General features: G+C 42.4%; 1 protein-coding gene across 1 annotated transcript; it reads left to right on the plus strand.

Annotated features, from left to right (window-relative positions):
- Positions 1–505: 505 nt before the first annotated feature.
- Positions 506–25,353, plus strand: galnt17 (polypeptide N-acetylgalactosaminyltransferase 17; the record flags this gene model as incomplete). Its single annotated transcript, XM_080732131.1, has 11 exons — positions 506–761; positions 4,465–4,648; positions 9,552–9,718; positions 17,699–17,873; positions 18,713–18,910; positions 19,569–19,686; positions 22,244–22,429; positions 22,897–23,034; positions 23,344–23,439; positions 24,004–24,165; positions 25,219–25,353. Exons 1-11 carry the CDS (start codon positions 518–520, stop codon positions 25,351–25,353), a joined length of 1,803 nt encoding a protein of 600 aa, XP_080588257.1. The 5' UTR covers positions 506–517.
- Between the last annotated feature and the right edge of the window lie 1,276 nt (positions 25,354–26,629).

Genomic DNA, 26,629 nt, shown 5'->3' on the forward strand with positions numbered 1-26,629 from the left:
ACCTCGGTGCAGTGATGCATGCGCGCAGTCCTCAAACGCATCCTTGCCGACTTCTGTTGGACGTGGAGAAAAATACATGATTGTCTACACAGACTCTTAAATTATTTAAGATTAGGCCTACCATTCTTAGCCCAAACATATGCTCTTCTCTTTGTCATATTCCACGCATGATCTAAAGCACGACATTCTAGCACGGTGCACGGATGAGAGCCTCTGGTCAAGCTCCGAAATTCCTGGGAAATGCAACCTCAAATAAACCTATGCGAAATGGTAAGAACCTGATTTAATTCATTTCGGACATCAAATCGCTTAGAACGCATGATTTTTGTAAGGTTTTGTTTTACCAAATAATGCATAACAACCCAGGCTACATAGATACACCGGGTCTGCAGCTCTAACCCCGCGATGCCCATCTTGCAGCTTTTTGCACATCGCGAGGCAATAAGGAGCGCTGAACACCTCCTCCAAGATAAGTCTGTCTGTCCCTCCTGGAGTTATTAGGACATCGAAGACTTTAATGGCTTTTGTGTACAGAAGATGGAGGGTTTTACTGGTGCTCAACGTGCTTGCGGTTGCGGGGTTCATGACTTTTTGGTCCAAGTGCAATACGCGGAGCATGATGAAAGCCGCCAATCAGGAGACTTCGGATGATGGGAAGAGGCCCCGGGGAAACAGCACGGCTCAAGGTCCCAGCATCAGTCATGAGGTGCTGCTGAAGAGACTCGGCTCGCTGGAGGACGTCGTATACAGACAGTTGAATGGTAAGACTATTTAACACACACCTCATGCGCTAGGCATTATCGTCACTGTCACATTATGATCACATTGTTTATCCCCGCCAGGCCGTTTTGGTCCTGTGAGTCTGTCTGTCAGGTGTCCATCAGTCTGAAGAGAACAGTTAAAGGAGCAGTTCACCCCCAAAATGACTTTTTTTCTATTGATTAGTCACGCCATGGAGACTAGAGTTCAATAATATTTTCAGTTTTTTGTCGCATTCTTAAGAAAAAATGTGATTACAATAAATTTACCCCCATTCGTTCCGGATGGGGACCCGTTTCGAAGCGGGTCGCCATCCGGAAGCAATGGGGGTAAATTTACTCGATTCAAATTTTTGTCTTAGGAATGTGACAAAAACCAAGAAATATTATTGAACTCTAGTCTCAATGGCATGAGTAATCAATAGAAAAAAGTCATTTTGGGGGTGAACTACTCCTTTAATTTCTGGCACCACTGGACCAGTTGACATGACACTTTCCAGTATAGGCTACACTTGAACTTCCAGGAGGCCAAGGAATAACCTCCACCCCAAATCTATCAAAGTGCCTTGTTATTAGCCTAGCACAGCTAGACAATCCACCCATGCAGGGGCGGTGACGTTTCAATATTCAAATGGGTGCTCGTTTTTGACCCCGCCCCCCCCCCTCCCCCCCCGCCCCCGCCCGCCTGCCTGCCTGCTCGGCCAGCCGCTTAGACAAAATGATAATAATGACCATTGCTATGTTTGGCCACTAGAGGGCACTGAAAACCCACAACGCTAATATGTTCCCCATTTTCAGCAGTTTTGTGACACTTTGGTATCATGCCAATAAAGCTCCTTTGAATTTAATTGAAAACCAATGAAACAGAGCAGCCTGAATTAAAAATGCAGACAGGCCTATACTTGAGTAACTGTAAATGTACAAACGTATTGGTATCAAAATATCCCATTTCATGTCAGCAAAAGAAAAGGCATTTTTTTTCCATCATTGAGTACTTTATTTACAGTTTGCCAATAGTACAGTGGTACGATAACGATGTCATAAAATGAATGCACTGTAGGACAAGGGCACCTCGGCACAGGATTGGACGCTAGTTTGCTTTGCTGATCAGTGGGGGGAAAAAGTTTTATTTAGTATCACTTTAGTTAGTAGGCCTATCACTACAATATAGAAATACTCTGTTACAAATATAAGTCCTGAATTAAAAATGCTGGCATGCTTACTTGAGTAAAAGTCCAAAAGTATTGGTATAACATAAAAAGCCTACAAAAAGGAAAAGCTAGGCTTTAGGTCTATACTGTATAGACCTACTGTATATTTGTGTATTTATATTTTTTTGGCACTGTGTTGATAAGTAGTTCCTAATGTTTGGATGAATGGACCATTGTAAGTTCTTTGAGTTTGCAATATGCTTAGAAAAGTCACTTAAAATTGCAATCCATTATAGAAACGTTAAGCACTACTATTCTTTGTTGTGTTGTGTTTTTTTTTTTTTTCAAACTGTTCTCGACACTCGGCTGTACACAACAGTCCTTTTTATTTTTCTTACTGTCCTGTAACCTTAACTGGGTGACTTAATTTCCCCTTCCCCTTCTTTGTATATACTTACTGATTGTTTAGACTTACTGTTTTCTCTTTTATTATATATTTTTTCTCTCTCATTTATTTTCTTTTCTTTACATATCTACTGCATAGTACTGTGTTCTATTCGTCTGTGTCATTCAATGTTATATGATATACTTTTAATGGTTTCCTGTTGAAATAAGCTTAGTCTTTTCAGGATCTCATTTTAGTAGACCTTGTACCAGTGAACTGTACCGTCATGAAACTGTACATTTTCCTATGCAAACTTCTAATAAAGCCTTCAATCAATCAAATAGGCTTTAGGCTACATCAATTATATGTAATTCAAAGGAGCTTTACTGGCATGATAAAATACTATAATGCCTCATTCACATAGGGAGCAGCAAAGCTAAAGTTTAGCTTGCTTGGTCAATGTTATCTCAATGGAAACCAGCTTTAAAGCTTTCAAAGCTTTGTTCTGTGTATCTCCTGTATCTTTAAAGCTGGTTTCCATTGAGATAACATTGACCAAGCAAGCAAAACTTTAGCTTTGCTGCTCCCTATGTGAATGAGGCATAAGAACAGTTCAGTTGAGATTTTTTTTAAATTATTTTGGAGGTGGGGGTAGAATACTGTAGAGCTACATGGCTACATCACACAGAGTAGACATACAGCCAGGATGTGGAGGCGGGCTATGACGCTGGGTGACGCCCTCGAAAGGGACAAAGCCGACGTGTGATATCGGCCGAGTGCCAGGAATGCAGTTTGGCCAGTTTGGGGCGAACTGCTAGGAATTGTCGGCGAAAAATCAATGGGCTCTCATAACAGTACGCTCAAGCACTCACGCGCCCCCTATGTTCCCGCCGCTGCACCCATGTTAAAACAAGGAGGGGATAGATACTGCAGTTAGTTAGCTGCATTAGTTTATAGTCTGGCCAAGCCAGGCTACCTTGTTATAGCACCAGCATATTGCAAACCCCTTTTTCTTTTTTCCCCCCTGCTAATACTCCTACTACAGGCTTGTGTCCAAACCTCAAGATAGGCCTACTTCAAGATGTAGGCCTACTTTTTCATATTCCTTTCTGATTGGCTCTGATTGGCTTCCAAACAGTTTGTGGGAGTGGCCTGTTTTGCACCAAATGCCACATATCACGAAGCAAGTCCAATTAGTGTGAAAGTTAGCACGCACACTCCCAGTAACCCAAAGAACATCCCCAAATGTTTCAAATAAACCTCACGGTGGCGCTAAATAGGTCGCAACACTCCCCTTGGCGGGCAACTCATCCTGGCTCGGATCTGCGCTCAGAGGAGCGCTCTTTTCTCTTATTATTTTATTGTAGCCTATCCTTATTGATAGGGATGTTTGTGTGTTTGTGTTTGCGCATGCACATGCATGCATGTGTGTATGCCTATGTGTGTCATTGTCATCACTTGTCAGCGTATGTTAAATCACATAATAGAGTGCAAGAGGGAAGCATGCACATCTCTACAAAATATCCACAGGTGCTGAACTACATGCAATGGAGAAGGAGGGACGTTCTGTAGCTACCAGTAGAAAAGGCTTGATTCTAAATGATAAAATCATTTTGAAATAACGTTTTCTACTGGGAGATACAGAACAGTGTGCAGACTTCCCTTCTCCAAGGTGATAAAATCACTGCCCTATATGCTAATCCCTTGTACAGTAGATGTAGGCAGGGCTGGATTAACACCTCAGAGGGCCCCTGGGCATTGAAGCTCCAAGGGGCCCCCGTGTGGGCGCAAAATGTTTTGTAGGCATATGTGGGCATGTAGGTCCAATATAACATCTGCAGCAGAATTTGGCTCAGCGTGGCCCGGCAGAGTTTTAATCAGTTGACTTGACTTTCATGAAATATTGTACACACAATTAGCACTTTTCAGCAGCATTCTCACAGCATTTGTTTCAGGGGGTGGTGGACATCATTTATTTCTTTTTTCTTTCTTTTTTTTCACCTTGGAGGGCCCTTGATGCCCAGGGGCCCCTGGGCACGTGCCCAGAGTGCCCATATGGTAGATCCGGGCCTGGATGTAGGCTACAGTATAATACTTTTTCTTATGACTTTGTGTGCATGACTGACCAAGAATCACTAATTGTATTTTTTTTTTTTTTTCCCTTCACCAGGTCTGTCTAAGTCCCTAGGCCTCATTGAGGGCTTTGGAGGCCGTGGTAAAGGTGGACTTCCTGCCACACTGTCGCCATCTGAGGAGAGAGATGCCAAATACCTGAGAGAGAAGTATGGCTACAATGCCTACCTCAGTGACAAAATCTCTCTAGATCGGACCATTCCAGACTACCGTCCAAGCAAGTGAGTAGATTCCCTTGATTGAGGACAGCTATTTATGTTTTTACTTTAATGATTTCCACGCAATGCAGAGAATATAGTCTCATGAAACTCTATACAACGCATGTGTGAAAATGCAGCACTGCCATTGCAGTATTAATCTTTTGTCCGATACACCTTACCTATACACTTTTTATCTGATTGTTTTTCATTCTTTAATACTTTCTATCCTTAGCACTCACTATATCACCAACACTTTCTGTAGCCTACATGAACACTTATTGGCATGGTTTACCATTGCAAAAAAAAAAACACACATTTGTGACTTGGCTTAATAATTAACCAGTCAATGCACAGAGGTACCTCATAATGTTACAACAGCAAAAACAACAACACTGGACTGGTTTAAAACTACAAGAAAAGCTAGCTTGCCTTTCCTGCTGCAGATCACACTATTTCTCATACAATATTCAAAAATGATGCAGTTAATGAGGATATAGTCACCTTTACAGTCAAAGCCAGATTACAGGTCCTTCCAACTCTCTGTGGTATACACGTTTGCTCCTCATTGTCTGCGCGCGTGCATGTGTGCGTGTAACCATCTGCACAAACCATACAGTTATAATACATCTAGAGAACAGACGGCTCCACCCCACCCACCTATTCAATTCAATGAAAGTTGCTCACCAGCGCATGAAGCACCCGGAACTTAGTATACACTCTTCTTCTGGGATTGGCTCCAACATCGGAGCCAGTAGAGCAGGCGCACTAGCATTTAAGACAATAGAAGCATGCGCAGTAGAATTATAAATGCGGAAGTATTGCAATACCAGATGTGGTATGGCTTCAATTCAATCCTCCACGGTTCTGGGGGCTTGGCACAAACCCATCTGTTCTGCATTCTTAGTATACAGCACTGTACCGGTATGTATGCACTGACTGCAGCTTTATACACAAAGGATTTATTTTAGTTTTTTTATAAAGTCTCCTCTCACTGCTTTTAAAGCAAGCATCAACCCCCTCCTGTTTGAAAAGACTTGATGATGAGAATCCCCCCGGCCATCACTGCTGCCAGCTGTGTGCATCCCGAAGGGGAGTCAGTATCCAATGCTCACATTTCCCACTCAGGATTTTCTCTTCTTTGTGTTGTTCACATCAAAGTGGCATGAGAGGCGTGTTTGGGACTGATAGCTATGGGCTGCAGTCAGAAAATTCTTCATGAGTTTGAGTTGTGGGTCTTGTATACTTTGTTGTACGTCAAACAGCGAAAATAGCCAATCTACAAGCTCACAACACATCACATTTGTATGCGTTTTGAGTATGTACGCATATAGTTTATATTAGTTCTTTATGTTCGCCTCTTTTCGCAGAATGTTGGTCTATCATGACATGCCATTGTCATGATAGACAAACATTATATGCTAGGGTTAATGTTGTTAAGACTAAGTTATACATTGTCATAGGACCATGCCTTTTCAGGGAAAAAAAAAATATATATATATCTTAAAATATTAATAAATAAAACCACTTTAAAATCAGTGATAAGAGCTACACAGATATAAATGTATTGATAGACCATAAAGCATCCGTCGTCTGTGTTAACACTACCCACTTCAGGAGGGGTACTCGATATTGCCGACTGTGCTGGATACGACCAAACGCATCTTCAAATCGAACAATTCCATGGATTTATTACATGCTCTTCCTTCCATCATGTTTGATATGAAAGCAAAGCATTGCCATGAATGGAAATGCCTATTCTGTGTATTTATTAGTGTGGTTGTTATAGGCAACACACTATTGTTCTAGGTTCGAGAACTTTAATACAAGCTAAAGTGTCTTCTCACCGGTGTTAAACATCCGGGATTACCTACGTAACCGATTTCACAGTTTTTGAGGATATTGGGCCCCGAAAAACAAATAATTTATCTTATTAACAGTGTTAGTGAGGTGCCTAAAATGCCTGAGACCCAAATATGTTCTATTGGGAGTGCCTGTGGCTCAGCAAGTTAGTGGCAGTGCACATCCGGTTTGAATCTAACCCCCAACTTGTCTCACATGTCTCTCCCATGTGAGACAAGTTGGCTCAGAGTTGATGACAGAGTACAGCAACTTGCAATGGGCCTGGTGTACAAGATACACTACACCACTATGATACCCAAGTACCTGTCAAAATACTTTATAAACGTTAAGGATGTCCATAATTACAACACCAGTGGCAGCGCCACAGATCACTTTCAACCCAGAGTCAAAACCAACAAAGGGTCAAACTCGTTCTTCTGCTATACCACCAAAATGTGGAAAGCCTTACCGAAGGCCATATAAAGGAGTGTGGATCCCTAGCATCCTTTAAAATTGCCCTGAAAAACCACTTACAGGCAGCAGCCGTTCGCAACTGGTAAAAAGACAAACCTAGCCCAGCCCTACCCCCCCTGCCCCTTCTTTGTATATACTTACTGTTTGTTCAGACTTACTGTTTTCTTCTTTTTATCTTTCATTTTATTTTTATTTACATATCTACTGCATAGTACTGTGTTCTATTCGTCTGTCATTCAATGTTATATGAGATACTTAAATGGTTTCCTGTGGAAATAAGCGTAGTCTTTTCATGGATCTCCTTTTAGTAGACCTTGTACCAGTGAAATGTACCGTCATGAAACTGTACCTTTTCCTATGCAAACTTCTAATAAAGTCTTCAATCAATCAATCAATCAATCAATCCCCTTTCTCTGCCCATGGCTTCCTGTCTCTCTTTACACTGACCCATCTTCAAAACTAGAAGCAGTGCTCTTCCGAGCACAGGTCTCCACCAGGCCATGCGTCCTGGTGGTGCTACTGTATAATAGGCCAATGTAAAAAGGCTGGAATATGTTCTTCACCTTAGACCTTTCATGGCAATCGGACACTGCATGCATGATTTGAGGCATTGTGTTCCAAAAATGTGTTTTACTAAAGTCTACCTGCTGGTGGCGCTATAAAAGGCCAACATGAAATGGGTAGCATTTGTGGCAAATTTCACGGTAATCGCAAGCTGCGTTGATTTGAAGCATTTTGTTCAAAAACTGAGCAATCCCGCAAACTTTGGAAGCCAATATTAGCCAATTAGGATGGAATATGAAATATCAGGCGGATCGGACTTGATCACATGACTATAGAGATACTGTGTACCGATTTGCATGATTTTTGGATAAAATCTCAAGGAATAATAGGAAAAATTGTGTTTTACATAAGTCGGCCTCCTGGTGGCGCTATAAAAGGCTGATGTGAAAAATGCAGGGAAAGGGTTTTTCCTTGGCCTCTAGGGAGTGCGCTTACAAAGTTTGAAACTGATCGGTGGAGTTATAGATAAAACCACAAATCGGCCTGTTATAGCGCCACCATGAGGCTGATTTAAAAAATGTGAAGTGGCATTTCTTCCTCGACCTAGTGGGAACGTGTGTGCGCGATTTCATGATAATTGCACTTTGCGTTTGGGATTTGAGGCATTTTGTTCAAAACAGCTCAATCCTACAAACTTTGGAAGCCAATCTTAGCCAATCAGGATGGAATATGCAAAATCGGACAGATCCGTGTCGATCACATGACTGTCGAGATACTGCCTACCGATTTGTAGGATCTTTGGACAAAATCTGTAAGAGTAGTGCACAGAAATGTGTTTTGCGAACATCGGCCACTAGGTGGCGCTAGAAAAGGCCCATTTGAAAAATTTAGGGCAGAGGTTCTAGATTGGCATCCAGGGAATGTGTGTGCTCACTTTGGCAGCGACCGGGCCAACGGCGACTGAGATTAGCTGCACACAAACTGCGAGGACACACGGACGGACGGAGGGGAAAACATACTCTCCCCCATGCCTTCGGCTGGTGGAGACAAAAAAGAAATAAGAAAAGAAAAAGCCTAAAATAATTAATCTAAAAAAAGACAATTTTTCCAGACCAGTTTACAATAACTGTGTGGGCTCAAGGACATTTGTACAGAGGGACTCATTGGATCTTTGGTTCCCTAGATCACTTTAACCCCTAGGCTACCGTGCCATGTTCATTGAATGTGGAGATCAGCCCTTAAAGCTAATTTGAACTCTCCTGCTGCATCTCAGAGCTCTAGTTTGCTACACCTCTCCTTCCTCTCATTAGAGCTGAATCCCATTAAACACAAAGGATGCAGTAAAAAATAGACCTGTGAGGCTGTGAGTGGGTTAAAAAAAGTATGTATATGTACAGTATGTATATATATATATACTGTACACACACATATACCAGTATATACTGTATATAAATGTGATAATGGGAACTGGAAGAGGCCGTGAACAAGATGTCAGCAACTATGCAGCGGCAGCTTGTTCTTGTGTGGTAATGATGATGAGAAATGCTCCGGAAGCAGAGTTCACAGCGAGGCAATGGAGTAAGTGATTATAAATGGCTGTATTTTGCTGCCTTCATATATTGGAGTGTCACATAGAGTGTACAAAACGTCTACATAGGCACGCACAAAGTCGCACATGCCATCCAATCAAATAAATCCCAGGTGTTTGAACTTAGGAGATGTGAAAAATGTGAAAAGTACCAAAATAAATTTTGTCTGCACACAGAATCATTCTCCCATGGATATGAATCGAATCGAATCGAATCGAATCGAACTGAACTGAACTGAACTGAACTGAACTGATATGAATTGAAGTGAAGTGAATTGAAGTGAATTGAAGTGATTTGAGTAGGGGGCATGATACTGTTTCTCTATTTTACCTTGTTCGGTTGCCTAAGAGTTTTGTTTGGGGGTTTGTCTGAGATTCTATGTGTGTGTCTTTGCGTGTGTGCGTGCATACATTTGTGTGTGTGTGTGTGTGTGTGTGTGTGTGTGTGTGTGTGTGTGTGTGTGTGTGTGTGTGTGTGTGTGTGTGTGTGTGTGTGTGTGTGTGTGTGTGTGCATCCAGATGCAAGAAGGTCAGCTACCCGAGGGACCTCCCCCAGATCTCCCTCATCTTCATCTTTGTCAACGAAGCTCTGTCAGTGATCCTGCGTTCTGTCCACTCGGCTGTCAATCACACACCAGCTCACCTGCTCAAAGAGATCATCCTGGTTGATGACAACAGCGATGATGGTCAGTATCAAATGCACTACATACCGGTATACTGCCTGTACATGTTCATGAAAGCAAGGTTTAACCACTCATTCTGGCATCCCTATTTTGGGCATGACATTATAGGTGAAAATGGGTTCAGAAATCTATTTCTTTAAAATGAGCAGATCTACAAGCTCACAGCCTTGTGAGCTTGTGCATCGGTTACTGTGTTTTCACCATAGTACAACTCCCTTGGAGTGGGAGCCAATGTAGTTATTAATATTATTACCAGTAAGACTCCCTAATCGGGTTGGTCGCTTATCTCCACAAATAGGCCAAAAAAATTGTTTTACCAATTATCAAGACATACGGGCAGTTGACAGTTTGCCATGGTTACTCATTGAAGTTGAATCTCCATATATGGAGATAACCTACGCATCACACTAAGTCTGACCTCACCAGCCCATATTTGGGCATGAGCAACTTATGTCTCCATATATGGAGATATGATGACATCACACAGTCCTCAGCCGATGATGTGGCGTGATGTCATACAATACACAAACAAGCCCTACAGTATAAAGGGGCAATTCTTGCCAGAAAAGAAGCATTTCTTCGACTCAGACCTTATCGCCAGGGTTGGCTTATAGCAGCTGTCGGTAGGACCATATATGGATTCTGTTAGTGTGGATCTCCTAACAGGGCATCATCTGGGATACAATCCCTTTTATGCCCATGTATGGAGATCCCTAACAGAATCCCTTTCATGCCCATATATGGAGATCCCTAACAGAATCCCTTTTATGCCCATATATGGAGATCCCTAACAGCATCCCTTTTATGCCCATATATGGAGATCACTAACAGCTAACAGAATCCCTTTTATGCCCATATATGGAGATCCCTAACAGAATCCCTTTTATGCCCATATATGGAGATCCCTAACAGAATCCCTTTTATGCCCATATATGGAGATCCCTAACAGAATCCCTTTTATGCCCATATATGGAGATCCTAACAGAATCCCTTTTATGCCCATATATGGAGATCCCTAACAGAATCCCTTTTATGCCCATATATGGAGATCCCTAACAGAATCCCTTGTATGCCCATATATGGAGATCCCTAACAGAATCCCTTTTATGCCCATATATGGAGATCCCTAACAGAATCCCTTTTATGCCCATATATTATGGAGAAATCCCTGCTCTGAGTATCTGACATCAGTGTGATGTCACCTGTTTATGCCCATATATGGAGATCCCTGCTCTGCGTATCTGGTTGCTATGGTAAACAGTTGGTTGCTAGGGTAAAAAAACATGGTTGCTATGGTAAACAGTTGGTTGCTAGGGTAAACAGTTGGTTGCTAGGGTAAAACCATGGTTGCTAAGGTGGTTGCTAACGTACACTAACAAACCAGCAACAACAGACTGTTGCCACAGCAACGTACACAAAGGTTTGTGTACACATGTGGTGTGATGTCATACTGATGCGGAGATATGAGCAGGGCAAAGGTGTGACGTGTGACGTGTGACGTGTGACCGACCGACGGACGGCCGGTGGAGGTTTTCATATTAAACTGCTCCCTGACGGTCGCAAATATTATTACCAGTAAGACTCCCTAATCGGGAGATAAGCGACCGTTGGTCGCTTATCTCCACAAATAGGCCAAAAGTTTGTTTTACCAATTATTACACTCTATGTGAACATTTACATCAACAAATCCCAAGTACTATGCAGAACGACCCATTTCAAGTTTTTAATGTACAACAATATTTAGAAAATAGGTCTACAAGCTGACAGTCCTCGTCCCTTATATTCCCATAGGTTATATGGAGATCTCAGTGTTTGTCAGTCCTTGTTCATTTATGCCCATATATGGACATCTCTATATCTACTGTAACAGTCCTTGTCCCTTTATGCCCATATATGGAGATCTCTTAACTGTAAGTCCTTGTCCCTTTTATGCCCATATATGGATATTCCTGATGTCATCAGTATATGAACATATATGGGCTTTCTGATATGCCCATATATGGAGATCTCTTAACTGTAAGCCCTTGTCCCTTTTATGCCCATATATGGATATCCCTGATGTCATCCGTATATGCCCATATATGGGCTTTCTAATATGCCCATATATGGAGATCTCTGTATCTCCATATATGGGTATAAAAGGATACTTCAGGTCTGACATCAGGTTTGTTTATATTGGGTTGCTAGGTTTTACATCACAAACTCTATGGGCCATCTGACCTAGAAATCTATATTTGGGCATAGATGACTCATCGTGACCTCATCACACGTCGACCGCACGTGTGACGTGCGGTCGACCGCACGTGTGACCGACGGACGGCCGGTGGAGGTTTTCATACTAAACTGCGACCTTACGGTCGCAATGATTTAGTCTCTTGGTAATACTTTTCATTGCTTAAAACCCACAGACAGACTTTAACCTCTTTCACTTTAAAAAATATATTTTTTAATAGATCAGCAAGTTCAGCATTAATTTACAGAAAATTAAATAAAATTGAAATATGGACATACAGGGTTTCTGTCTGACAGTGATAAAATAGGATCCTGTCTTGGGCGAAGCCTTTCCCCTTAGTCTTACCCGCTACCTGTGAATTACGCACAAGGCAGCTGGCACTGTCCCTAAACAGTATCTTATAGCCGCTCTACCCGCTTTATGCCGACCCCGTTATTTGCACCTGGAGGTGTGCCCGTGGGCGTATTTCGCGTTGTTGCTATCATGCCCACACACGTTTGGGAAAGCGCATAGCGGATTCTAAAACCACCCGCTATGCCAAATTCATTTGGTAGAGCGTGCCTGCAATGGACATGTCGGGAGTCGGCCGGGCGCACAATGGCACAACATTCAGAGGCTCCCTCTCTCCCAATTCCCAACTATCTCTGTGATTCTAATTTTCCTATAATCAGCTGAAGTGAGAGCTGTGAGAGAGAGAGAGAGAGCTGTGAGAGAAGTGAGAGTGACACAATTCCTTGTGTCAAGATGATAGTCTATTCAAAGAAGACAATGATTTTGGTTTTATTCAAAGGCAATCAAAGGCTAGAGTTTAATAAAGCAAATGTCAGGTGATAGTGTCCAATGTGTCCAAGTGCCTCAGGCTGCAGAGTCAGAGTAAGTGGACATTGAATTAAGTGATTATGAATTGTCATTACAATTTTACTGTAATCCACAAAAGTGTGACTGTTAATTTATTGTATGAATAAATTGTGTTTTTATCAGCAATTGACAATTAAGCTTATCAAAGACTAATACAATGTTGTTTGATCTGCGTTTGCTATAACCACACCAGACCATTTTGTTTAATTAATCCAGAACACAAGCACTGCTAAATCCCCAAATAGTGGGTTTAGCCATGCACTCTTGGCCAAGATAGGGCTCATAATACCTGCACTAGGCCAGAATTAAATCCTTCATGTGCCTCCCTTCTCTGTAGCAGTGTAACGGTATAGTAACTGAATCGAAAAATCAATTTTAATTTGTAATGATCTACTATATCGATATGCAAAAGCATATATCGTATCGTTTCAGTATCGTTTTACAATGCAGATAATCCGTATCGAATTGTTTTGCAGTGCAAATAATTGATTGTATGGAAACTAAGTATTTGTGCCTTGTATTTAGCAATTTTAAGAAGGAAAATTAAAAACAGGGAGTTAATTACTTTTCCATTCCATATAGCTACTCTTGGTCTAATCGATTTTTCCCTTAAAAACATGCACTATTGACACGTTTCACACAGATTTATTTCTTTGCTAAATAGTTACTATATCGATTTTAAATCATTGAATCGAATCGTAACGTATCGCCATGAATGAACAAATATCATCCATGTATCGTATCGTCAACCATGTATCGTGATGCGTATCGTATCGTTGTTAAAATGTATCGTTACACCCCTACTTCTCTGCCTTCTGCTTAGCTATCTTATGTCATTCAATAAATCAAGAATACAAGGATGCAGCGGACTGTCCATTCTCATTAACATACATTATATCACATAGGTGGACAATTAGAAACATTCATTTTATTACATTGGTGGACAATTAGAATACCATTATATATCATCATATTATTGCTGCAATTGTATACTGTAAAATTAGAAATGTTCATTTAACACCTCTGAGGGCCAGATTTAGTAAGCTTTTTGGTCAAAATGTCAGACAAATTCTAGAACTAAACATGCATGCTATTTATCAAACAGGCGCACCCGCCTAGAAATGCAGTTTGCTTGTCATTTTAAGTGCACCTTGCGTTTCATTATGAAGTGCAACTGCTTCCTTCATGCATATGCATCTTATCTATAGGATTGCTCAATTAACGGGAAGAGATATGATAAGAGTGGTTGATTATGCGTTCTGTTGGATTTACTAACACTCATGCAATTTGCGAGAGTCGGTTTTGCGTGAAATCTCTCCGCCTCTAAATGCAGGTGCAAATTAGCACAGGCAGGCTTATTAAATGAAGTCTGTGGTGTTGATGACAGTAAATGCAGCGAAGAGACACAGATTGCTGATAGGTCTTAAAAGTGCATAGAGAGAAATAATTTAAACATAGCATGTTGATTAAACCAGTGTTTGGCAACCTGACATATGTGCCCAAAATAAATAAAAAAGCAAAAATAGTAGATCTACAAGCTCTGCATCGTGATGCCTTTGTTAGTTATTAGTCATATGAGAAGTATAGGGCTCAAGTGGTTAACATTTCTGAATGGGGGGGGGGGGGTGTCACAGCTTGTGTCAGATGTAAGAAGGGGGGCTCAAGGAAACCACTGAATTAAGCAGTCACACAATAATTACTCTATGGTTTCAAAGACAACCTTGAACCTCCCACACAATGTTCCCATGCTGTCCCGCCAATAGTAAAGCTCCTTCATCTCTAGCCTACACTATCTGGCGTCTGGATAAATACAATCTGTAAATATCACAGCCCACATTGTCATGCCTGTGCCACATAAATACACTTTTATGGTGCTCAGGTTTCCTCACATTCACCTGTGACATTCATTGCACTATTCATTCTACTTTGGGCTAGCTATAGCTACTACACACAGGAGTTCAAAAAGAAGAAAAGCCTTTTAAGATGGCTATTTCATGGTTAAATTATTAAAGCAGAAAACATAGACAATGCCTATGCATGTTAAAATAGAACTGGATTTCAACCTATAATACACTATGAGCAATAGTCACACAAATTTGGTTAGCTCAATTGTAGATACATTATTGTGTGTGTGACCACTGTTGTAGTATATTCTTCATCTGGCTGAGGTCTCCAAATTCCACCAATCCATTGCACATTTTAAGTTTTTCAAACTTAGAAGGCAGACCCATGTGTTTTAGTTTTAGTAAAGATGACATTAATTTCATGCACCTTACCTTTGCATTTAAGGCAATAATTTAAGACTGTGTCTTTGATGTATGCACGTAAATTTTGCCCTGAGAGTGTAAAAATGAGTTAATAAATGTGTCCAACACCCTTAAATTGGAAAACATAACCTGTGTTCCAAAGGATCCAATGTAGTTATTATTTAGTCACAAGCTCTTGTTAATATTGTCATTGGTTCAATATTTAAAAACCCACAGACAGACTCTTCACTTTAAAATAATCTTAAATAAAATATAGCAGATCTACAAGCTCACAACTCGTTGCATCCACATGAGCATGTGTGCCAGCCAGAAAGCACCGCACAGAAGAAGACAGAAGCATCCTTGAGGGAATTTCATAACATTCATTTCAGTCCTCCACAATCTGCCCAGCTTATCTTTTGTGCCTTCTACAGTATGTTTTAGGACACTGACTAAGTACCCTAATAAATTATTTTCATTATTTCACATTCACTGGCAGCTCCCTAATCCTGTTCCAGTTCTCTGTGTACAAACACTATAACCAAATACACTGCACATTGCAGTGTAACAACACAAAGTCCCATCGTCATGTTTGTTTGGAGAGGATTTTGTCCTGCATCTGCTGACAGACAGTTGTCTGAGTGGTTGTCACATGGGGACAGTGCATGGCGGAGCGGGGGGGGGGGGGGGGGGTCCATTGACATGACAAGGTGACAAGCATCCCCTTGACAAAAGCTGAGTCTGGTGTTATGCAGGCGTCGGTGGCGTTCAATTGGGTGACTGATGTTGTTCCAGACAGCAGCGCAGCACAACAGTACGTCACTGGAGAGGAGATGTTTCCTTCTTATTTATTGGGCAGCTCTGCCAAGCCGGGGTGGGTGAAATGAAGGGACAAGGCGATATTGGGAGGGGGAGGGGGAAGGCGGGGTGATTCCTGGATGGCATGGAGAATTAGGTAAAGAACAGATGAAACTAGGCAGTAGAATGGAAAAGAGAAGAGCCAGAGAGTGGATTGGAAAGAGAAGCTTTTAGGGTAAGTGGAAGTTTAAGGAATGGGGGTCTGATAAAGAATACCTTTAGACAGTGAGAAGCGAGAGAAAGGGTGAAATGCAATGGGCAGATTTAAGCCTTATTTATACTTCGTCAGATGGCCGCTTTGCTCGTGGAAAATAACCGCTGTGAAAAGCAGTTCCCAGCAATGAGATAAGATGGCAAGATGTGGGCAGAATGACAGACTTGTTATGACTGGAGAGAAAGAGTCAAGCGAAAAGTGGCTGAAGGATAGCCCTGAAATGCGAGGTGAGCGATGAAGAACAAGAGCATGAGAGAAAAACAAGGCAGAGACAGTTCAATTTCCCCCCTTTGCTCTTGGCACTGGTGGATGGCCGAGTGCCAGCTATCCATCACAGAGGGGAACACGGAGAGATTGCGGCAGCAGAGAAAGCAAGACGTGCAAACAAATAACACTCACCCTCCTTTTCTGGTTGCATGAGTCCTCTGGTTCTGTGGCCTTGTGTTGTGGTGTGGTCACAACGTAAGGGAGCCTTTGGTTGGTTGATTGAATATTTGATTAACATGCTTATTAACAGCACGGGAAGTACAGTCAAAGGTTATGCTAAAAGGAGAACACAAAAAGGCCCAGGGGCTTGTTTCCATTGTGGTCCTTTGTACTCAATTAATCAGCAATACATACTACAGACAACACAATACAATACAAATATAGTACAAAGCATATTGGAATAAATCTCAGTAGAATCATAAGGTATATTTACAGAGAAAGTACGGAGGGTGCAGGGGAGCATTCAAGGAGTTAAACTATGTTCACTTACTTAATTGATGGAAACAATTATTTTAACTGTATCCACCTGTTTCCGCGATAATTTACTGTAGAATTATTTGTGGGACACTTTCGGAGAACAGCAGACATACAAGCTCACGTCGCGTCGCAGATGCAACCGTTATGAGCTTGTATATCACTCTCGGCTGCGACGCCGGAAACTGCCACACACCTTCTGCGCAATGCACGATGGGATGTTGGAAACTTGTGGATAGTAACTTTTGATTTATACTGTACTTAATTACTCGGAGCAGTCGGCGGTGTTGCACAGTGTGTGTGTGTGTGTGTGTGTGTGTATGTACACAGACACACACATGCGTGGGTGGGTGAAAGATAAAAATAGAGACAAGCGTTTGTCATGTGTGAGGCGAGATGCAGTAGGTGTGCGTGTGCATGTGTACAGCATGTGCATGCTTGAATGGCTGATGCAAAGGGAGGGAGCAGGGCTCTGGGAGCAACAGCAGTGGGAGATCAAAGGAGGAGCGGCTCTTTGCTCTGTGAGCTTCAGACAGTCAGACTCGCTTTTGAGTCATCTTGTGACTGGAAAGCAATAAAGCACCATAGGGTTCCCAAGAAAATATCTTTCCGAAGTGTGTGTGTGTGTGTGTGTGTGTGTGTGTGTGTGTGTGTGTGTGTGTGTGTGTGTGTGTGTGTGTGTGTGTGTGTGTGTGTGTGTCTTTCATAACTTTTTTGTAACTAATTCTAACTTTTTTCCCCCTTTTATTGGGAGTTCTGAATATATACACTATACAGTACTTGACACAGCGATGAGGGTTGCTGATAAGTACCTTTGACCTTTGTTGGCCCAGAGCAACTGAAAGGACCATTGGAGGAGTACGTAAACAAGCGCTACCCGGGCCTGGTGAAGATAGTCAGGAACCAGAAGAGAGAGGGACTGATACGTGCCAGAATTGAGGGCTGGAAGGTGGCTAGCGCTGAGGTGACAGGCTTCTTTGATGCCCACGTGGAGTTCACGCCATCCTGGTGAGTGGGCATTCTATCCTGTGCACTCTGTGATGTATAAAGACCTGTCCACACCAATGTAACTCCTTGCAACTGCCATTTGGGGATAATGGTTACGAGTAGTTAAAGGAGTAGTTCACCCCCAAAATGACTTTTTTTTCTATTGATTACTCATGCCATGGAGAGTACAGTTCAATAATATTTTTTGGTTTTTGTCACATTCCTAAGACAAAAATTTGATTCGAGTAAATTTACCCCCATTGATTCCGGATGGGGACCCGTTTCGAAACGGGTCCCCATCCGGAAAGAATGGGGGTAAATTTATTGTTATCACATTTTTGTCTTAGGAATGTGACAAAAAACTAAAAATATTATTGAACTCAAGTCTCCATGGCGTGACTAATCAATAGAAAAAAGGTCATTTTGGGGGTGAACTACTCCTTTAAGTTGCAACTGCAAGTAGTTGCATTTGGTGTGGACTGACCATAAGGACCTGGCAACCAAGGCAGAAAATAATAATTTGTGTAGGAATGAGGCACTACATTCTACCAGTAGACATATGCTTATTAATTAGGTGGTATACATTCATTAAAGCAAAAAGTTACAAACATGACCTTTTGGATCATATATGATCTTCATGCTGCTTTCAAAAACTACTACTGCAAAGATCTCAGGATAAGGAATAGATAGACATTTAATGTGAGTCCTTGTGAGTTCAGTTGTGAGGACGATGTGAAAATGAGACACAACACCTACCAATGCGTTGTGACTTTCACTTGTCCTCACAAGAGTGTGCGTGTGTGTGTGTGTGTGTGTGTGTGTGTGTGTGTGTGTGTGTGCGTGCGTGCGTGCTCTTTTAGGGCTGAGCCAGTTCTGGCCAGAATCAAAGAGGATCACAAGAGGATCATCCTGCCCTCCATCGACAACATCAAGCATGACACATTTGAGTTGGAACGCTATGAGAACTCAGGTCACGGCTACAACTGGGAGTTGTGGTGCATGTATATCAACCCACCCAAGCAGTGGTGGGATGAGGGGGACACCACTGCACCAATCAGGTATGGATATGGCTTCTCTCTCACCGAGTCACTTTACTCACTTACGTACAGTACTTGAATCCTAACTCACTTGTGTGTACTCGCACACACACGCACAGACACACACACACACACACACACATACACACACACACACACACACACACACACGCGCGCGCGCGTGCACGCGTGCACAGAGAAATGGACACATAAAACATAGCCTATACACCTCCCTAACCCGCTCCTTCATGGTCCACTTACAATAAATTGGTTTGGACTAGGATATGTTTTCCATCTGAAGAAGCACTTCTGCCTTTCATAGAGGTGTGATCCACTGCTATTATTTTTATCATGCACCTCTGTTTATTGGACTTTGTATATTTGATTTGACTGTGCCTCCCTGTTATTTGACTTGTTATCTCTTTCTCTACTCTCTTCCTGAAAAGTGTTGATAATTTCACCTGTAAACTGTAAAACTGTAATCAGGTTATGTGACAATAAATTCTGATTATATGACCGATGTTTAGAGAGACAGTGATCGCATCTGCATCACTCCCACACAACAAAATGCCAGTGTGACTTCGAGCAACAGGGGACGTGGCCTACATGCTCAGTCATTGCTAAAATAAACAGATGAGGATCTCATTTTTCTACTGTTGTTGGATTTCCCTCATGACAGGACTCCTGCTATGATTGGCTGCTCCTTTGTGGCCAACCGGGACTACTTCGGGGAGTTGGGCCTGCTGGACTCTGGCATGGACGTTTATGGAGGAGAGAACATTGAACTGGGGATCCGGGTTTGTGTGTCACCCTGTTTTCTATTCCATCTCCACCTCCCACCCCTAGTTGTTTTTAAGTGGAGCAGTGGCTACTGTACCGTGGCACCACTGACAAATGAGGTCCCATTAAGAGTCTTGGCGTAGAAGTTCTGCATGTGCAGCACACAGAGGAGGGCAATAAAGATAAATAGGACGGAGGCTACTTTAGATATTTGGCCATTATGCATTTTGGGGGGGAGAGAAAGAGAGAGAGAGAGGGAGAGAGAGAGAGACACACACACACACACACACACACACACACACACACACACACACACACACACACACACACACACACACACACACACACACACACACACACACACTTTGGCTGCATCTCAGGTCCTGATTCTGATCTGATTGGCTGAAAGACTAACAATACACAGGTGGTGAACATGACTAATCGGTGAGGTGTGGCAAGGCAGGTTACAGTTACAAGGTAAAACAGGAAACACTAGGACATCACTACACAATAAAGGTACGAACCTGACAATACATGACACTCTTATCAAGTCTTTTATGCCTGCTCGAAGGACATAGGAAATAGGATCAGGAGGCATCAATGTGGAGATACGACATAGGAAACCTTGATGAGCAGCATGACACGTGATTACTCTGCCTCTCCAGCTGACAATAGAATGCCCCTGTAATTTACAATTTAAGCATTTATCAGATGCTCTCTTAATCCAGAGCGATTTACAATAAGCAAGGTAATACATCAGTTCATCAACATCAATACATCAAGTGGAAAGAAATTGTAGGCAAATCTAAGAAAAATAGGTAGACCATGCGCCTATTCAGTAAAAACTTCATAACAAATTATAACATAAAAAATCAAGAATGCTATCTAAATTACATATGGTCATACGTATGGTCATTTGAGGGTATAGGCAAGTGCTACGGTAAGTGCTATGGGATAAGGTGGAGTCTGAATAGGTGAGTCTTCAGACCACACCGGAAGCTAGGGAGTGAGTCTGCAGTTCTAAGTGCAACTGTGAGTTTATTCCTCAGTTTGGGGGCCAGGAGGGCGAAGAGTCTAGGGCGAGTGGATCGTTGCCCTGTGGTTTTTAGGGAAGGTTCTGTCAGCATCCCTGTGTTAGCTGATCTGAGTGCACGGATGGGGTTGTAGGGTTCAATCAGGCTTTGAAGGTATGAGGTGCCATACCTTTGATGGCTTTGAAGGCCAACATCAGTGTTTTTTATTCTGTGCGGGCAGCAACCGGGAGCCAGTGGAGGGAGCGGAGGGAAACGTGAACATTTTGGCTGGTTGAAGACCAATCATACTGCAGCATTTTGGATCAATTGGAGAGGCTTAAGTGCACATGGCGGGAGGCCAATGAGGAGCAGTTGTCGAGTTTTGATATGACTGATGTCTGGATGAGGAGCTGGGCTGACTCCTGGGTAAGGAAGGGTCTGATCCTACGGATGTTATAAAGTGTGAACCTACAGGATCGGGTGACTGATCCAATGTGTGCCTTGAATGAGAGCTGGCTGTCCAGGACGACACCAAGGTTCTTGGAAGGCAGTTGGAACCGTCAATGGAAATAGTGAGATCCCGCAGGACTTAGCTGGGAAGAAGAGAAGCTCTGTCTTGTCTGGGTTCAGTTTGAGGTGGTGGGCTGACATCCACTGAGATGTCGGCCAGACATGCGGCAATGCGCTCTTCCACCTGCGTGGCAGAAGGGGGGAAGGACAAAAAGTGTTGAGTATCATCGGCATAGCAGTGATAGATAAGTTGTGAGCAGAGATGACAGCACCAAGGGATTTAGTGTACAGGGAGAAAAGGAGAGGGCGAAGTACAGATCCCTGGGGGACTCCGGTTCAGAAGATGTGGGGGGATGAAAGCAAACCTTTCCACGAGACCTGATAGGTCCGGTCAGTTAGGCAGGAGGAGAACCACTTTAGTGCCGTCCCAGTGATGCCTAGGTCAGCAAAGGGTGTCCAGGAGCAGCTGGTGGTTCACTGTGTCGAATGCCTCTGATAAGTCTAGAAGAATCAGGACTGCAGAGTGGGAGGCAGCATGGAGTGCTTCTGTCATTGCAAGAAGTGCCATTTCCGTGGAATGGGCTGGTTTAAATCCCGACTGGTTGGGCTCCAGCAGGTTGTTCAAGAGAGGGGGCCTATTACCTGTGATGTTGTCATCAGAAGTGGACGTCGCACGACATGACACTTCAGAGGAATTGACATCCTCCTTTCCTCTCTCCTCTTCTATGTTTCCTCAGTGGGAGGGACTAACATAGAAGGAAAGGATGCAAGTGTAGGAAATTAGGATTTAATTTAAGGACCTGAGACGCAGCCATAGAGAGACAGAGAAAGAGAAATATTGTTTCTGGGTAGAACAGCGAAAATATTTATTGTTGTTTTAACATACAATGCTGAACGTAATCTTGGATTCTGCGATTTTCCAATGCATGCGTTGGCCACTGTCATTATTATCACTGTTATTACATTTTGTGCAGCATTTGTTATTTTTATTGACCATGTTTGTAATATTATATTGACGCTAACACAGTGTCTGACACCATGCACCTTTCAGGTATGGCTGTGTGGAGGAAGCATGGAAGTGCTTCCTTGTTCCAGGGTGGCTCACATCGCCCGGATGAAGAAACCCTACCACAGTAACATAGCTTTTCACACGCGCCGTAACGCCCTGCGCGTGGCCGAGGTATGGATGGACGAGTATAAGTCCAACGTTTACCTGGCCTGGAACATCCCCATGGAGGTGAGAGGGAGGGTTTTCCTACAACACACAACACTCATAAGGTTCTGTAATGAAATGAAGATTGTTTCATTTATAAGTTAAAAGTTTTACACTCCAGTCCTCTATAGACAGAAAAACGGTGGGTAAACAAAGCAAGTACCTTAGCTCTCGTTCACAGAGCATATTCATAGCACTGCTGGGGTAGAACGTCTGTCCGTGTCATTAATAAAACATTATCTGTCATCATTTGAATCCAGCTTGCTATTAACCATGCTATCAACTATGAAAGTGCATGGCAAATCAAAGAGCTTAAAACCTTGCATAAATATTCAAGCAAAATCTTCCCACCAGAATACTGAATCTCATCTATTGAACTTCCTCATTTGCTGTGAAGCACAACGTCTTTCCTCGTGTTTGAATACACATAAAGGTTGACTTGACTTTTTTCAATCAGAACGTACTTGGCTGAACTTGTCATCTCTTGGCAGAACCATGGCATCGACTATGGAGACATTTCTCAGCGGCTGGTGCTCAGGAGGAGTCTGCAGTGTAAGAATTTTGAGTGGTACCTGGATAATGTCTACCCGGAAATGAGGAGGTACAACAATACACTCTTCTATGGTGAGGTGAGTCAACACAACAGCCACATCTGAGAATGAATAGGAGTAGAACTGCAGAGAAATATATCAGATTCATATCATCATTAATAAAAAAAATAATAAAAGAATATGAAAAGAGGCACATTAATGCTATCAAACAAGAACTGAATGGTTGAGATTTGAAATGGATGAGATTGCTTAACGGTCGGTGTGCATATTATCTGTTGTGCTGATTTCATTTGCATCATTGCATTTTAATGATATAAGCACTACAGTTTACGATGACATGCTGTTGCATTTTTGGTCATGGTGCTGTGACTTTTTGTGTTGTTTTAGATTCGTAATACTAAAGTAACCCACTTGTGTATGGACCAGGGTGTGAAGGAGAATCACACGGCCACCCTGCATCCCTGCCATGGATGGGGCCCTCAGGTAGGACATTGTATTCTAAACGTTATGTGGACCTCGTACAGTATTTGGCTCCAATGTGGAGCTCAGATTAATGTGGCCAGAGTGTGACATCAGTTGTCTATGGCATATGTACAGTATGACGTTTGACTCCAGAGCGCCATTAACTTCCATTATAAAACATTATGTGAAAAGACATGTACTTCTGTGGTCAACTGGCAATGAACATAAACACACAGACACACATCAGGCCCTCTTCTTACATACTGGTATACTTATTGGCACGGCATAAAAATGGAAAGGGCATTTTGCTATTACAAAATTATCCAACTATGCTGGAGAAACTATATTGTACCGGTCCCCGGTTCAAATATGATTATTTTGGGGGGTCGCGGCCTGCAAAGTTTGTGAACCCTTGATGGACCTACAAGCGGCACGTCACGTTGTGAGCTTGTAAAAATCGTCTATTTTACGGCTAGTTTCAGCAAATTTCAATGTCGGCCTGAAATGTCCTCAGATGTATAGTAATACAAACATGTGTGCGTGTGTACTGTGCGTACCTGCGTATGTATGTGTGTGTTCCTCCAGTTAGGGCGATATACCAAAGAGGGTCAGTTGTTCCTGGGCCCTCTAGGCAGCACAGGGGAGGACACACGCTGTGTGGTGGACGACCAGATCAGCACCTTCCCCCAGCTGCTCAACTGTGACAAGGTGCCCATTGCCAAGCAGAAGACATGGCACTTCACTCAGGTGAGGGCCAGAGCTGTGTGTACTCTCACCTGGAGTGCATGACATTGATGTCGTGTGGCCACAGAGTGCTAGTGGGGGCCCTGACTAGCCTGATTTCAGACTCAGCTCACGCTTTAGTCTGAAACTGTGCCCTATTCTGAGCGATTTACGGGGGAGGGATTTTTTGCGAGCGTGCACGCGCACGACCGATCGCGACGCATGGTGAACGCGACGCACGGTCGCGGCGGGTGTGTGATTGTGTGTGTCTCTGTCTGTGCCAGTGACTGCTTCCACACAGAACTGCGACCAGAAACATGTAATCAACATTAACAGCTTGCTGAAATCAGCACTTGCGCGCGTGTGTGTGTGTGTGTGCCTGCCTCAGCCTGCCTGTGTGTGTGTGAACTTCGTTTGAATCGTTTCAACTGCTGCGCGGATTGGATATTCGTTAAACCCACCCCCACCCTCCGCGCTCATTGGATCAGCCGCAGTTTTTGGCTGCTAAACTGCCGATTCATGTACTCAGCTCCAGACCAGAGAAACAGTCCACTCTGAGAGTGGGCAGGGTCTATGGTCTGGAACCAGGCAAGGCCCTGACCCAATTTGGGTTCTTTCTTTCAAAAATGGTTGAGGAAAATCAGCTGTAGACCTGTATTTTAAAGTGATTTTGTCAATTTGGTTCCCAGGAAGACAACAAACTTCTCTTTTGGGTCTTTAGCTGAAAAGGTTTGGCTATCCATGTGCTAGTGATCAGAGTATTAGGTGCACTGTCTGAATTCAGGGGTGTTTATTGTCACCAATAATATTTGCACATTCAAGGCATTTGATTTGGTTATTTGGCGCATAGGTCGTGTCTCCAAACTAACTGAATAAGCCTTTTTTAATCCAATGAGATGCTACTTTTTCATTCCGCACATTCTAAACTTATTGTGTTGTGTTAAAAAATATGTGTCAATATCAATCATGGCTCATTGTTCTCCTAGTAGGTTTTGCTTAGAAAACTGCAGCTCCCCCAGCGCAATAGTAATGACTATTAATGTCCGGAACATTATCTCTTTTGTCATTGTCATTCAGAACCAGTCCATCATAAACCGAGCCACGGGGCGCTGTCTGGAAGTCGTGCCAGCGAATGTTTACTTTGGCTACCTGCTAGTCCTCCAGGCCTGCTCCGGACAGCGATGGATTATCAAGAACACCATGAGACAGTAGCGGCTAACAGCCTCTACCAGTCCCACACACTTTTTAAGAGCCGTCACGGACATAATAACTTCAAAAGGGTCCAGTGACCCCTTCAGCTTTGCTAGGGGATGTTTCTGATGATGTTGTTTACCATACATCATTTATTGTACTCATCTTAAGGAGATTGAGAGAGAGAAAGAGATTGGGGGGAGGGGAGTGAGAGAGAGAGAGAGAGAGAGAGAGAGAGAGAAAGAGAGAGAGAATACTTTTGGAAGCAGACCTCTTTTGTATAAGCACTGAATGAGGGAAGCAACATGCCAGAGTAATTCTGTCCTTGAAAAATCTGTCAATCCTATGATGAGCTTTCATCATACAGCAATTAAGCTCCGGGACCTTTTTAAATTCCTTGGTTTATGGACTTTATAAGATCTTTTGTGAGGAAAGAGTTTATCTGCATCATAAAATGTATCCGCATTATTACATTCTGTGTCATTTTATACATTTTATTAAGATGTATGGATTAAGATAAAATGTCCAGGAACTGAAATTCCTGTAACATGCACAGGTCAGAATACATTTTGTTGCTTGATTAATGATTTATTCGTTTATTGTAGGTAACAAGACGATTTTTTATGTTGTGGAATTCAGTTGTTTTCTTTATTTGATTTTATTGAAAGCATTCTGTAGCAACATGCAATGCATCTAATAGCATGACTGTTAATAATGCACACAGAGATTCTTTTGATTTTCAGACTCTTGGATAATGTAGAATCTTGTAGATAGTGCTAGTTTAGTCATACGGTTACATGCTGAGTGCCATACTACTACTACAGAACCATTCACAACCAATGGGATGTAGTTTGAAGCACTTTCTTTTGATCAGTGATATGAAGCCCCAGACTATGAGTGAAATGGAAAACAGGAATGGGAAAAACGCACAAACATATTGGTCATGTAAATGCAGAAGCCCTTCAAGGCCAGTATTATCATTGTACTAACAATGATAATGAATTATATCAGATGTCATATATTTCAATAATTCAGTGTTACCAGTTGGATTTTCTTCCGAGACTGTCTTCCAATAAATAGCTGGATTCTTGATTTTATATTGTATGAAATCTGTTTTGTCTCTTAATACTCAATTATGTCATGCGTGAATATTATTTTCAGTTAAGGCAAAACATGATTAAGTTATGCTTCTTAATTGTACAATTTGTACATTAAGACCACCCATTTTCAATATTGAACTATGTCATTAATATAACTTATAACTAATATAACTAATATAACACAGAGGAGTTGTGTG

Source organism: Nannobrachium achirus (genome assembly GCF_963921795.1).
Source record: "Nannobrachium achirus genome assembly, chromosome: 8".
Lineage (NCBI taxonomy): Eukaryota > Metazoa > Chordata > Actinopteri > Myctophiformes > Myctophidae > Nannobrachium > Nannobrachium achirus.